Consider the following 14,932-nt stretch of genomic DNA (forward strand, 5'->3'; position numbering starts at 1 on the left):
TGACGAAATGCGAGGTGCAGTTGCAGGTAAACCGCGCTTGAGAACTGCGAGGGAGGGGTGGGAAAGTAGAGAAATAAAATAAAAATAAAAGGAAAAAGAGAGAGGCGGAGGGCAGGTCGAGTATCCGAATGTACAAAGTAGTGTACTCTAGAGTACGAATACTGCGCACACTAGCAGCAGCCCAACTGCAGGCACAGCTGCTGAAGAGAAAAAAGAGAATGGCGGCCGGATGGCAAGGTACTTCTGACGAGCAGCTAATCCTCGTTGCTAATGCAGGTATCGTCAGTCTCGGTCATGTACCTCGCTCCCCCACCACAGGTTCGTTTGGACGGGTTGTATCCGTACCTTGCAGCAGCCCAGCGGCCTCGGCGTCGGCCCTGGTCTGTCTTGCTGTGTCTTTTCTGTCTCTCTGTTCTCTTGTTGGTCTTTGGCCTCCCGTCACTTGCGTCCTCAGGTCCACGACGGCCCAGGACCAGGGGAAATCCGTTTGGACGGTAAAGGTCGGGTGCCACTGTCCACAAATTGCCCACTGTTCAACTCCAACAAGCTTGCTGCTGGAGTCTGGCAATCCGAGATCCCAGCCGCAGCTCCCTTTCCCCGGCCTGCAATTGGCCCGTGTTGAGGGATGTTTGTCAGTCTCGCTCAAGTCGTGTCTTTGCTCCGACAAGGTCATCCACGTCCGTCGTCGTCGTCGACAGATCGTGGTACTGATACGGATACCGGACAATGACAGCCAGATGTCGTAGGTGTGGTGTACCAGAGGACAAGAGAGTAGGGGACGGCGCACTAGCCCGTTTGGCCGACACTCGTCCAGGTCGTAATGACGGCAGTTTGCTTTTGTTGTTGTTTGTTTGGGTGTGTTTGGTCGTCCACTGACCACTCCGCGCCGCCGCCTTGATTGTTTGTTCTCCGCTGGCGCTGCGTCTTGCGTCGTCGCCGTGTCGTCAAAGCTTCCCAGAATCCAAAGGGCAACGCCGACGGACGGACTCCAGTTTAGTTCCTGGTGACAGGGCCACTAACACCGGCAGCGCTGCGACGAGATCGGGGTTCCTAACCCGCAAGTCGTTGCGCCGGTTGCCAATCCTGCACGATGGCGTCGATGGTCGGCTTGGAACGTGTGTCTCCGTCTGGCCGCCTCTTGTCGTTTTCTTGCTTATGACTTGTCAGATACCTCGTCCTCTTCAACCCACCATCAAAAGCCAAAGTCGCGATGGTGGCTGCGAGACACCAAAGAAACGACCCCGAGAAACGCCTCGCTCAGCCCCCGATCCAGCTCGTCGGGACGCCCGGTGCCGTCGACTGCGGTCCTCGACAAAAATCCACCCAAATCGTTCTTCTTTCCCCCTCTTGGCCCTTTGTCCGCGGGGCCTTCTAGCCTGACTCCTGTCCCTGTCCTTCTTTTGTCCAGATGTCTCTGTCTCAAACTGCCGGCTCTGTGCCGTGTCGTAGCGTCCAACGTAGCTCGATGACGGATAAACCAAAATCCAACAGGATTTGTTGCTGACAACAGACAATGCAAACTCCGCAGTCCGTTCTCCCTGCTCACTGTCACAGTCCCAGCAGGCAGGCGGGCGGCAATCCTGCCAGGAATCGGAAGGAATCGACGCGGCCTGCAAGCGGAAAATTCTGCTCAGCAGACAACCGGTGAGCGTGAAGCCCGCGTACCAGGCCCCTGGTAAAATGAGGCACAGAAGCAACCCAATCGCTCAATTTACCGTACGGGGTCGCTGAGCGAGTCGCTGAGCTAGACGATGCTGCTTTGCTTTCAAGTCCAACAGCGCTCACCGAAGGCGGAGTCAATGACAAGTGACACCAATGACACCCTAGCCGCTCATTCGACAACCAAGCTGTTTTGTGTTGATCCCTCTTTTTTTTCTTTCGCTTGCTTTTTGCGCGCCCCGAGTGGATCGGGCCGTTGATTTGCAACAAACTGGTAACTCGGGCTGCCGACGAATGGTTTTCTCTTTTGTCTCGCTTTGGCTTGACCTTAGTCAGTCGTCCACCACCACGTGAGGCCGTGTATCCGCAGTGGTTTGCGTCACCTAGCCGCGAAGAGCGTTTTGATGGTGGTGGAATCGGTGGTGTTCGTACTGGTACTTTGCAGAAATGATGGACGGAAAGAGTCAAGACGCGGGTCGGAGCTGGCCCCGTCCTTCTAGAACCTGGTCCCAGGGCTTTTCTGAAATCTTGAGACGGCGGGATACCGGGCGGTTGTTCCCCGGTGGAGACGGAGCCGGGGGTGATGGAATGACGGGTAACTGACGGGTCCTGGTTGGTGCACTCCTTTGCCCGTGCAAAATACGGATACAGAGTGGGAAGCCGGGCGGGCGAGCTGAACTTCTGAGTATGAAGACTGGAGAATCGTGTTTGCCTGCTTGCTGATGAGACGTTTGCCTTCTGGTCGTTACGTCGTTCCGACCGGGTGTACGGAAGGCGAGCGGAACGAGACAGAAGATGAGAGGCTGGCCAAGATCGAGGCCTGCGAGACAGAGAGAGTCCAACAATCGGGAGGCAGCCTTTTGCAAGTTGCCGTCGTGATTTGCCGCTGAGTCGAGGTACTGTAGGTATGCCGTGTTAATTCGCCAATTCTGCTCGGCCTCACTTCTTGGACAGGCCCTGCCCTTGCGGTGTCGTTGTGGTTGCGATGCCCTGTGCCTGTCCCCTTGGCTAGTCTTTCCGTCGCTTCGCCTCGTCTCGCCTCGCCTCGGTTCCCGCAGACAAATGGTACCGAGGGGACGGGTGAATCAAATTTCGCCCACGGGCTCGGCCGCGGCGTCTCGTCGGCGGTCCTGGGGGTACGAAGCAGGTACGCAGGCCGTTGCGTTTACGTACGAAGAGAGTGATGGAATCCTGCTTGATGGGAAAACAAGGTCGTGTCGCCGCCTTTTTCATGTGCCCGGCTGCTGTCGCGTGCCGCCCGCAGCCCAGGTCTGGTAGGAAAAGTAGGGCCGGTCGATCGTGTTCTCTCTCCCTCTCCCCGGGCTTGTCAGATTACTCAGGTCCGTCTCCGGCGGCAGGATCCCGTGCTCTTGCGAGATAATCACGTTCCGTTGAGATATCTCGCAGCGTGGGGACCTTCCCTTCGCGGTTTGGCAGGTCGTGCTGTGTATCTTTTCCCGCCGATAGCGTAGCGAAAGTAGCGCGCCTTGACGGCGGGTTCCGCTCCTGCTGCGACGTGCAGGACTCGAGAGACGTTGCAGCACGAGAGATCGACGGTGGAGGTGTTCCCGCCGAAGCCTAAGAAGCGGGAAAAGGACGCAATGTCAAGCAAAGGCGACGATGGTTTGTTTTGGCTAGGCCTGGAATATCAGGATGCCGACAGATACCCAACCGGGATCGATAGGTCGTAACGGCAATTGACGTCGTGAGCGCTGTTACCTGTATCTCGCCTGTTGCCGAATTGTCGTCTGGTGTTATTGGGATCGCTGTCGTAGGTCGGTGACCCTTCATTCGAACGTCCAAGCAAGTACGGATACGTACAAGCCTAGGCGAAGAGAGAGGCCCAAGAGAACAAGGGTGACACCGTAAAGGCGAAATAGCTTCCCGCTTGTCGTCTCAGATATCACACGAAGGTGCCAAAATGGCGATTGTTTGCGACGAGAGAAGCCGAGCGAAATTAAGAGTGATGCGGCGCCGATTCTTCAAGTTTGAGCCACCCGATGGCCCCAAGACCCCGGCGTGGTGCGTCTTCTGCGTCGTTTTTCTTCAGCGATCTCGGCTTCCGAGACATGACGCCGCCCCCCGGCCGCGGTGCTCGGGATTCGACTCCGTCGATGCGGTCTGCTGCGGCGAGGGCCGATGATGGAGATATCGGCCGAAGATCGAGATACGGAGCACGAGTCGTGGACTGCTATAGCGTCTGTCAAGCTTGACTCTGTTTCCGTCCGATGTGGTGGTGGCAGTGGCGGAGATGTCAATGTCAAAGTTGATGTCAATGTTTCGGTGTCAGGAAAGAAAAGTGTGCTCTTTGGCGTTTTGGTGGTGGCTGCTGCCCGGCGGGTGGCTTTTTCTTTTTTTCGCGGCAGGTGGCTATGTCTGTCGGTCGCTCCTTCTTTTTTTGTTTCGTCAGACGAGACGCTTCTTTTTTTCACTCTTTATTTCATTATTTTCTATCTCGATAAACGAGCTTATGGCGTATACCTTATGAGTATGCTTATTGCTTATGCTTGAGTCCGAACCGAATGTGACGACGGGCGACGAGGTCCGGAAATAACTCCTCGGCCCAAAGGCGAGCTCTGTTCTCTCTGCCGTTAGTGAGAACAGACGCTGTCGGTGATCGGTCCAAGGCCTGCAGAGTCGTTTATGCAAGGGAGAGACTTGAAGATGGTGGAATTAGGTATATCCAAAATGATACCGAAAGGCGATCCGAGTTTCTAATCTGATCGGAGGTCGGCGGCTGGCTATCTCTGTATACCAACCACTCACTCACTCATCACGTCTCACCGACTCTCTTGCGATAGGATAATACCACGATTCCACCACGAGGCAACCCACCAGGCGTCCCGAGAAAAGGAAGCCCTCGTCCCGGCTTGAGTTGGATGGCCTGCCGCGTCTTGCTATTGCAGGCTCAGCTCCAGTGCCGACGTGGTCTCGTGGGTTGGCCGGCGCATACAACGATGCATGCAGGGTTTCCGGCGCGCGTACTCATGCACTACAGAGTCCCATAAGACCCGATTCGGGCCTTGGCCGTTCGGTACTGCGAGGCGTTGCTTTTGCGCCATATCCTTCTTACTTTTTTGGCCTGGGCCCTCCAGCACGCTTTCTCGTCCCGTTCCCCGCCGCCGTTGGCAGTCGTAATTCGATGGCGCATGATATTGCGTGCCGCTCGGGGAAGAGGAAGAAGATGTGAGGAGTAGTGGGCGGGGGAGCTCTCAGCCCCGGAGACGATGCCCGGAGAAGGGCAAGCATGCTTTACGGCGCATGAACGGGTTGAGGTTCGTCTCTTGCTGGCCATGTGGTCCAACGACGCATCTGTGCGGTTGTGACTGGTCGAATAGAATCGGGGGCCAGACGAGGTGAAGGAGGGCAGCGGGATGGGATGAGATGGGACGGATTCAGAGGATCGGATGGAGGTCTCCCCGCATCTCATGTCCGGGCGGTTTGTCGCCGTGTGAGTGGTTGAGGCCAGCGCGAAACCCGGTAACGGTCTGGCCGTCTTTTCCAGCGGCCGGTGTGAGGGGGAAAGCAGCCGGGATCCCGGATTCGGTGAGGAATGCTGTGTGTTGGATCTGGTGTGTGTGTTGGGCCGCATCTTTGTCACAAAAGTCACCAATGCTGGAGACAAACCCCAGGATCCAACTCATTTCATTCACATCGAGTCCAAGCCAGATCGTAAGACAAAGTCCTCTCCCAACGGATCAGCCGCAGACAAACCCGGCTCCCCGGCGCGACTCCGGTCGAGATGCCCCGCCATCCCGGCCGCCTCTCTCCCGCTCATTGGCCGCGCCCCGGATTTCACGCCACGCGCATGACACTTGACGGCCCGGGGAACCCAGAGGGCGGGAAGAAGGAGGGAGTTTTCTTTGGTCGATATTGGATGCCAGTGTTGGTTGCGACGCTGACCCTTCTGCTGTGCCGCGCGGGTTGTCCGCTGAGGGTGTGAGCTTGCTGGTGAAAACTTGGGTCGGCTAATAAGGGCGGCGCGGGATGATTGTCAGATCATATTGGGGTATAATATGCTGTTGGTTCAAGATTCTGTCTGTTTGACGGGCTGTGTCTTTTCAGGATTTGCGTCGTGTTTATCCGGGTATTCCTTCAGGATGAGCGGTCTGTTGGCGAGGCATTGGTGAAGCTCATGCCTATTTTCATGAATTTCCGTGTGAATATTCTTGTGAGCTAAAGTGCTCTCAATATGTTTCTTGAATATTCACCGCGAAAGATGAATGGTGTCATCGTATCTCACGGAGTAGTCCGGCGGCCACGGCGGACCTCGGTCTTACCTTTAACCGCACCAAAAACCACGCACCGCAGGTATCCCAAGTAATGATATTGAGTCACCTTACGGAGACCATATTCCGAAGATTGAAGATATCTCCTCACAGATTAGAATTTATCGTGACTTGATCGCAACACCTTGGCATCGTCCCGATCTGCTTCGAACCCCAAACGGCGGAGTCATCAACATGCAACATCCTCATACACCATCATCAAATCCACCGGCAAACACCATGCCACAAAGCCCACCAACTTCATTCACAACATCACCTCACATCTCAAACTTCCTCATATCCCCCGCAGAATTCCTCGCAAAGAGACCAGACATCCACAACATCATCAGCGGCGCCGTCGTCTTCCGCTCCACCCCAGACAACCACCACCAAATCCTCCTCCTCAAACGAGCCCCCTCGGACTCCTTCCCCCTGAAATGGGAAACACCCGGCGGCACCGCGGACCCGGTCGTCGACCGGAGCATAGCCGGCGTCGCGGTCCGCGAGCTGTGGGAGGAGACGCAGCTGCGGGCGCGGGGAGTGTCCGGGGCGGTGGGGCTGGGTCTCCCGGACGGGGTGGCTAATCTCGTTTCCCTGGGCGAGGTCACTGATGCGAGGATGGATCAGGAGTACGATCTGTGCTTGCTGCGTCTGGGGGACTTGACGTGGGGTATTGGGACTTTCGTCGTTGATGTCGAGGACGCGGCGGCGGAGGTTGTGTTGAGGGATGATGAGCATGTGGATTGGGCTTGGGTCTGTGAGGAGGAGGTGGAGGGGAGGGAGTTCTGTGATGGGAGGAAGTTGGAGTTTGTTAGTGAGGCTATGAGGATGATTGTGTTGGAGGCGTTCAAGGTGAAGCGGAAAGGCCTTTCGTGAGATAAATTAGAAATTAGAAACTTATACGCCGTCATTTCAAGTCTCAATTCTGAAGAACAATCAAGACAAATCTCAACATCAACCCGCCAACCCTGCAATCGAATAACTCACTGGAACTAACTCGTGTTCATCTCATATTGTGCTTACACTCAATACTCATTCCCGCCGAAGAATTTGTAATGAGTCTCCTCGATGAAGTTATCGCAACAGCGCTGCCCCAACCACAGCCTGCCTGACTACTGCTAAAAGAAGCCGGTCTGCGTTCATGTTGATTTCGGACGTTAACGCAATATCTACACTCATACTACGTCTTAGGTATCCCGTATATGCTATACATCTACAGTGCGTGTGATCTACTCATCAAGCAGGCCTTCCGTGGTACTCGACATCTGCCCAGTCCTTCTCGAAGGCAACCAACTATCAACCGGAAACACCCACCACGAAACAACCGCAAACACCGTAACCACAACCATAATGACCGGCGCATAATTGAACGTCTGCAGCCCCACCGGGAACTCATAGGGTGAATACAGCACCGCGACGACCCACGCGTTCCAGAACACCGAGACCACCTGGGACGGCCTGCTCCAGCGTCCCAGACTCCAGGCGGGCTCGGGGAAGTCCTTGGGCGTGAGGAACAGACGGCCCAGGCAGATCAGCCCGTACGCGGCGGCCGAGGGCACGCTGGCCGCGGAGACGAGCGAGGTGAAGGCCACCGCGGAGGGGAGGATGCTGCATGTGACCACGGAGGCGACGATCCAGACCACGATGACGGCGTTGCGCGGTTGGCCGTTGACGACGGTGGAGACCCAGGCGGAGTAGGGGAGGACGCCGTCGCGGGCTACGGCGAAGATGAGGCGTGAGGCGGCGAGGATCGCGATTGCTGTGTTCTGCGCTGGCGTGTGAGCTTGTGTGTGATGAAGGGTGGTGTAATTGGGGCTTCGTACAAACCAGAGAGCTACTACACAGATGATGTTCATTACTATGTGCGCCCTTTGACCGAGAATCGCTGCGTATAGCGGCACGAAGGTTTGCGTCCCGCCGAAGGAGAAGAGTGTTTCCGGGCCGGGCTTTTGGATATCAGTACATCTGTCGACGAACACGTACCATCGGAGATTGTGAGTGCATACCACGCAGAACAGAAACAAGATGATGACAGTCATCCCACCGACGCCGCTAGCAACCGTACTCCAGAAGATGCCCCTCGCCGCCGCCACGCTAGCATTCTTCGTTTCCTCCGCGACGTGCCCGGAGGCGTCGAAGCCGATGATACTCCCCGCGGTGGCGAGGTACGACAGACACCAGTTCCAGACAGGCGGCGCGCCGGTGCCGTTATACGTGGTCAGGAAGGCCTCGCGCGGGGACCGGAACCCGTATGTTTGTTTGGTGGCTATCGGGAGCCAGACCATGTTCAGGACGAAGTCGAGGAGAACCAGGGTGGTGGACAGGTAGAAAATCCACTTGAAGTATCGGGCTGTGATGGCCGTTAGATATGGGACAGCCTCAAAGAGGGTTGAAGGTGACTTACGGGGTAGGAAGTTGAAGAGGACCGCGGCGGCGAGCATGACTTCGGTCGCTGCCCATTGGACGGCGCGGAACTTGAGGCTGGATGTGTCGGAGGGGAAGTCGATGTTGAAGACGACGATTTCGGAGAGGATGTAGTTGACGGTCGACTGCGTGTTGCCTGCGATGAATGCCAGTCATAAATCATTCACCTAATCTTCATGCTAGGATACTCACTCGCGCAGAACGTCGTCCAGGCTGTGGTACTCCACCACGCAACGATGAAACCGAAGAGCCTTCCATACCGTGGACCGCCGGCTTCGGCTGCCCACAGATAGATGGACCCAGCGAGAGGGAGGGATGAGCAGATTTCGGCGATGACCGCCGCGGTTATGAAGGTGAAGATGCAGGTTACTAGGTACCTTGTCCAGTAGGCGAGGTTTCCTCCTGACGCGATGCCGATGGAGAAGGTGACTCGGACGGAGCCGATGAAGTAGAGCGCGGCTTTGAGAAGTCAGTCGCAAGTTTCCGCAGTTGTCGTTTCTGTTTAGGTAGATCTACCAAAGGTTGTCGCGAAGTTATGGAAAACATTGAAGGTCCTGTGTAGTACCTGTTGCCAAGGTCAGCTCTCACAAGACCTGGGACGCAGGGGAGCTCGGTCCTGATTCTCACGGGCTTGTACCCCAAATTTTCCTGTCGAACATGATGAGTAGCTACCCAATTTCAAGGACATCAGGAACACTTACCAGAATTTGGGAGTCCTTGGAGGCGTCCATTTCCGATGCCAGCGGAAACTGGCCCGGATTCTTTCCCGCTGTTTGGGCTGTAGCTGTTCTACCCATTTCTTCGGGGACCTGGTTGTCTGACATTTTGAGCTTTCGGCATATGGCGCTGATTCACATCATGAAGAAATTCAGACCGACGAGAGCACTGAGATTTGAAAATTTTGCTTAATAGTATTTAACGAGACCCATCAATTCCTGCGATATCGCTACTCGGAGAATAAAAACCGATTTTTCGGAGCTGTCAAGGCGGTCAAGTTGGACAAGTCCGGAACTCCACTTGGTAAAAGTGATAATCATCCTAACTCGATGAGCAAGATGAACATCTCGCGAGTCCTTTCAAGTGAGGCAGTAAGTCTCGAGAACTCTATGAACGTAGCTGAGCAGCAAGGCCCAGTGATATAGTCCCCCATGACTTATGAGGGCAGATAAGATATCCAAAACAAGCGTTTCTATCACCAATGGATTTCATGCCTAGCTCATGAGTGAGCGCTTTAGGTCTTTTAGCTCATCCAGTGAGGGAACGCCAATGCTCATACTGCTCGTTGATGATACCACAAGTCTACTGTTCTTTTACTCATGAAACTGAGACACAGCATGCCTCTTATAAAAGATTTGAAGACTGAAAAGGTTGGATACTAAGTTTTTTATAACAACCTCTAAGCCTCTCAGACTGTCAAGTCTCATAAGTACTAAATCTCATTCATATAAGACAGTAATTAAGTAAGGTATGTGGCATATCCATCGTTAGTAACCTTGAAGGGCTAGGAAAGTGAATGAAATAGCTTCACATTTTTTAAGTCTCGTCACTCGACACCCCTTCGGATGCTTCACCAGATGTTGTCACCCACTCGTTGTCGTCAGCCCACAGTCCACATCTGAAGCCGTCAGGACCGGATGAAAACAAGTAATTCAGTGAATCACGCAACAACCCACACAACGTAGAAAGCCCAGAATTCAACTCAGTAATTTTCAAGTTTCCAACCTACCACATTTTCACTTTCACACTCTCATCTAAGCTCATCTCCCGTCACTTCATCATCCAGTACCACCAGCCACAGCGGACTGTGGCGCACCAGGTCACGAGGCTGATCACGTTAGCATTGTGGGCCCAATTATACGGCCCGTGCACGCCTCCAGGACACGTGACGGCGGGAGCTGGCAACCTCGCGCAGGCGTTGTGTCCTGTGCCGGGTCGCTCTATCGTCAAGATCGAGTCAATCCAAATCCAGCCCACCACAGCTAGTCTTTGGATCATCTGCATCAACGCCCGCATTCTTCAGTCTCAGTATTCATTGGCTGCTTCAGAGATATCAAAATCAACAAAAACAAACCGTACTGCGACCATTCGTTCTGGTATGTCATCGTCCAATCCCTCTTCTTCCCCGCCCCAGCAATTCCAAGGTCCCAATATCCATGGAGGCCACCAGGGGGGGTGGGCTGCTTTCGAGAGCCGAGCCTTTGTCTCGTCGCATCTGGCTTAAGTCTCACGGCAAACACCCAGCCCCTGGAAACAAACCTCCTGTTCTTGTCTTGCCCAATCTGTCTTCTTCCAAGCTGCCATAGCTGACGAAATCTCTTCCTCGTCTTCCAGACTATCCCGCCGCATCACCAGCGCGTCGACCAACGACGAACCACCAAGTATTGGTCTTCCACCCCCCAACGTACGCTGTCCCATTGGGGATACCCGATTCAGCCTGGTCTCAGAACCCCCTCCTAACCCGGTTACATCACCAGAGCGAAGAAAAAAAATAAACCATCACCAATCCACCTCGACCGACCGACCTCCGCGAGATCACCGACGTCGACTTCCAGGCTCGATTGGACACGGTTCATGGGCGCCTGAGATTTCCATTGCACGGCTCTCACGCTGCCGGCGGATTCTTTTGTCCGAACTTGACACTCGATGCAGCTGGACCCGGTCATCGACTCCCATGCGCAAACGCGAGCTACCCTGGCTGTCCCTCGTTTCGAATCTCACATAAGTTGCTGCTGCGCTCCTGGCGCCTGCTGCTTCGCATCTTGACCGAGACATCAACCACCCCCAACGCGAATGTCAGGTAGATGGCCGATGGTACTCGCTATCTGGACCACTCTGTCGGAGATCTCTACCTCAACTCTCTCATACCGAAAGAAACCACCGCCAACGACGTCGCCCTTCTGAGCCTCCTGAGCCGCTTCATCCCGACCGACCCTTCTCCAAACCACGCTTCCAACCCGACTTCACGGGCCAATCTGCTAGGGATGTTCTCCCAGAATCACCAGCAGGGCCACAACTCCCGCATCAATGGGGCCCCCGGCGGCCGGGGCATCCCCATGCTGTACAACTACCAGCAGCAACAGCAACAGCACCACCAAACTCACCTCCAGCACCACCAGGCTGCCCAGGCGGAACATGCCGCCCACAATGGCAACGGCGGCGTCATGGGCCACCATTCAGCATTCACCTCGGGGGTAATGGGGAATTCTAGTCCGTACAGCTCCAACGCCATGCAGAACGGCCAGGTCGGCGCTACGAGGGGAGGTCAAGCACAGCAGATAACCGAGCACTGGGCGGAACAACTCCGACTGTACGATGAATCCAAGCAGGCCCATCGTGCAATGACCGAGCAGAACCAACCCCACTACTACGCCAGGCTCAAGGCCTCCGAGAACCGGGGCATCGCCGGCCCCCCACCCACCTCAGGCAAAGCTGGAGACGACGAGACGGAGGATAGGAGACGGCCGTACGCCCTGGAGAACAAGAAGGAACGGCAAAACTGGCATAACATGGACCTCAGTGGCCAAGGACTTCGAAACCTCGCCCCCGCCCTCTTCCGTTACCAATTCCTCCACGACCTTTTCATCGCCTCGAACCGCTTGCAAAACCTGCCACCCGCGATCGGTCAGCTGCGCCAGCTGCGATACCTCAACGTCTCGTACAACCAAATCAAGATCCTCCCCCCCGAACTCGGCATGTGCACCTACCTCAACCAGCTGCTCCTTTTCGAGAACCAAATCTCGACACTTCCCTTCGAATTGGGGTCCCTACACCTGCTGGAGGTTCTCGGTATCGAGGGCAACCCTCTCGACCAGGACATGAAGCAGGAAATAATGGAAAAGGGCACCAAGAGCTTGATCAACCTCCTCAAGGAGCAAGCTCCAGGTAAGGAACCCGGTGGCGTATGGCCTTCACTCGCTAACTCTCGCAGTGCCACTTCCCCCCGCCCCTCGAAAGTGTATTACGGTTCAGGAAGATGTATCATCTACTTTGGAAAGAGTCAGGGTATTCTCTTGGAACATTCTGTGCGACAAGTACGCCACGCCGCAAACTTACGGGTACACGCCGACGGGCGCCCTGAACTGGGAGTACAGAAAGGCGTGCATTATGGATGAGCTGCGCGAGAAGGACGCCGACCTAGTGTGCTTGCAGGAGATAACGACCGAAGCCTTCAAGGAGGAGTTCAGCCCCGAGCTGGCACAGATGGACTACAAGGGTATCCACTGGCCCAAGACCCGAGCCAAGACCATGACGGAGAAGGATGCACAAGGAGTCGACGGATGTGCAACATTCTACAAGTCGAGCAAGTGGATTCTGTTGGACAAGCAGGTGATCGAATTCGCCGCCATCGCAATCAACCGACCGGATATGAAGAACCAGCACGACGTGTTCAACCGTGTCATGCCCAAGGACAACATCGCGATTGTGGCATTCCTCGAAAGCCGAATCACCGGTGCCCGCATTATCCTGGTCAACGGGCATTTGGCCTTCGAATCCGTTCTGGCAGACGTCAAGCTTATCCAGACGGGTATTTTAATGGAACACATTACGAAGCTAGCCGAAAAGTACGTTCGCTGGCCAGCCCTGAAGGACAAAAAGCCCATTGTATTCTCTGCTACTGCCAAGGATGGAGAGGAGCCTCCCCCGCCGGCTAAGGAGCCCGGCCCAAGTCAAGAGTACCGTAACAACACCGACATCCCTCTGCTGGTATGTGGTGATTTCAATTCAACGGGAGACAGCTCTGTGTACGAGCTCTTGTCTATGGGGAGAGTGGCTCCGGACCACAACGAGTTGTCAGGATTTCAATATGGTAGCTTCACGCGAGACGGTATCGAGCACCCCTTCAGTCTACGGGACGCCTACGCCCATCTCAAGAACACACCCGACGAACTTCCCTTCACGAACTACACGCCCGGTTTCTCAGACGTCATCGACTACCTATGGTACTCTGGCAACACGTTCGAGGTGGTGGATCTCCTCGGCCCGCCCGACTCTGAACATCTCAAGCGTGTGCCCGCGTTCCCCAACTACCACTTCCCGGCGGATCACATCCAGATCATGGCCGAGTTCGTCATCAAGGCCCGCAAGGAAAAGAAGACGCACCCGGAACCGGATTTTGGATCAGGAAGCCACGGGCACGGCCGGTAATCCCCGGCTTCTCCTCGGTAATGCGTGCGTTCAGGGAAATTCTTTTGCCGGAGTTTAGGATTGCGATGCTTGCGTTTTCGCGACTCGGAGGACTAGGCGGGGGTGGAAGGTCTTTTTGGGGGCCCGGAGGCGGAACTTCACTCAAAGACGACACTACAAAAACCTCAAAAGATCAGCGCTACGGGGAGGGGAGGACTGGTTTCTTCGTCGTCGGAAATGCATTGTCAGGCGGGGACGGGATCGGAGGTGGTTACGGCGGAGTGAGGGGGCTTTTGTAGATGATGAAACGGTTTACATATTCCAACCAGCCGCGTTCTCTTGCGTTACTTTATCTGTTCGTTCTTGATGTTGTCGAGTGTGGTGATGTTGGGTTAACTGCAGACAGGCGGCACATGTGGATTCAACGGCGAGGCATGTCCTTGGTCCCGGCGACCGTCAGATGTTCCAATGTCGGCGCCGGGTTACTTTCTCCTTGCATCTCTTCCCGCGCGTGCTCCCTTGCTGACATCGGCGCCGGCGGGGCCATGATGTAATGTCACAGACCGACCGACCGAGGCGGCACAGCTGATAAGCTTTCCACGGTCTCACTCAATTCACTCAGATACCCGATTACTAACCTTGCATCTTCGCTTCGATCGGCATCTTGTTATGCAGGGCTCGTACGTCAAAACCGTAGGGCGAGAGGGTCAGGGCAAGCGCTAAGAAACGCAAACTTACGGTTAATGGGAACGTTCACGACGCCGGTGGCCATGTCCGATTCCTGATGTGCTGATATTGACTATTTCAAGTTGCTGGGACGGGCGACGGTAACAGCCTGCGTCTCTCGCGAAACGTCTCACGAGGAATTTGTCAGTCTGGATGGGTTTACGACGTCTGCATAAGCTGGCCACAACGACTGTATTACTTCGGGTGAGAGGATACACAAGTTCCTCCGTGTCGTCTCGTCTGGAGATAACGGCGGGCTAGCGCTGACATTCCGAGTGGGTTCCCGGGACACCCGGATTCGGGATAGATGTCGTCGGAGGCGTTCCCAGACTTCAAGGGAGGGATTCCTACGCCTAGATTGACAGCTTCATACCTTTTGTCTTCCCAGCTTTCACCTGTCGACGGTCCAATCTAAGAGCTAACGCAGAGATGCGAACTGGATAAGACCTACCTAGCATTTGAGAAACGATATCTCGCGAAGCCCATCCGCAGTAACAGGTAACAATCGTCACAATTTCCCCGTATCAAACTCACAATCTGGTCGCTTGTAAGTGGGAACCCGGCCAAGTGCTTATATCAGATCCACGCTGACGCGCCGGCTTCCCGGGAACCGCGTCCTTTTGTAAACCTGGTCTTTTCGAGTGGCTTGAGAGTTAGGCTAATTAGGCGATCATCGAAGGATGTGAATAAAGCCGGGAATCTTTCCGTCTGTGTCTTGGAGGAGCTTATCC

General features: G+C 55.1%; 3 protein-coding genes across 3 annotated transcripts; 2 read left to right on the top strand and 1 right to left on the bottom strand.

Annotated features, from left to right (window-relative positions):
* Window positions 1-6,167: 6,167 nt before the first annotated feature.
* On the top strand, window positions 6,168-6,803 carry CkaCkLH20_10442 (uncharacterized protein; the record flags this gene model as incomplete). The annotated part of the gene is made up of 1 exon (XM_038893156.1): window positions 6,168-6,803. One exon carries the CDS (start codon window positions 6,168-6,170, stop codon window positions 6,801-6,803), a length of 636 nt encoding a protein of 211 aa, XP_038741566.1.
* Window positions 6,804-7,156: 353 nt separating this feature from the next.
* CkaCkLH20_10443 (amino acid transporter) lies at window positions 7,157-9,148 on the bottom strand (the record flags this gene model as incomplete). Its single annotated transcript, XM_038893157.1, has 7 exons — window positions 7,157-7,693; window positions 7,751-7,873; window positions 7,934-8,277; window positions 8,332-8,487; window positions 8,544-8,810; window positions 8,868-8,916; window positions 9,053-9,148. The coding sequence occupies 7 exons, from the start codon at window positions 9,146-9,148 to the stop codon at window positions 7,157-7,159; spliced, it is 1,572 nt and encodes a 523-aa protein (XP_038741567.1).
* A 2,004-nt stretch (window positions 9,149-11,152) lies between these two features.
* CkaCkLH20_10444 (endonuclease/Exonuclease/phosphatase) lies at window positions 11,153-13,496 on the top strand (the record flags this gene model as incomplete). Its single annotated transcript, XM_038893158.1, has 2 exons — window positions 11,153-12,233; window positions 12,280-13,496. The coding sequence occupies 2 exons, from the start codon at window positions 11,153-11,155 to the stop codon at window positions 13,494-13,496; spliced, it is 2,298 nt and encodes a 765-aa protein (XP_038741568.1).
* Window positions 13,497-14,932: the final 1,436 nt, after the last annotated feature.

This window comes from Colletotrichum karsti (genome assembly GCF_011947395.1).
Source record: "Colletotrichum karsti strain CkLH20 chromosome Unknown Scaffold40, whole genome shotgun sequence".
Taxonomy (NCBI): Eukaryota; Fungi; Ascomycota; class Sordariomycetes; order Glomerellales; family Glomerellaceae; genus Colletotrichum; species Colletotrichum karsti.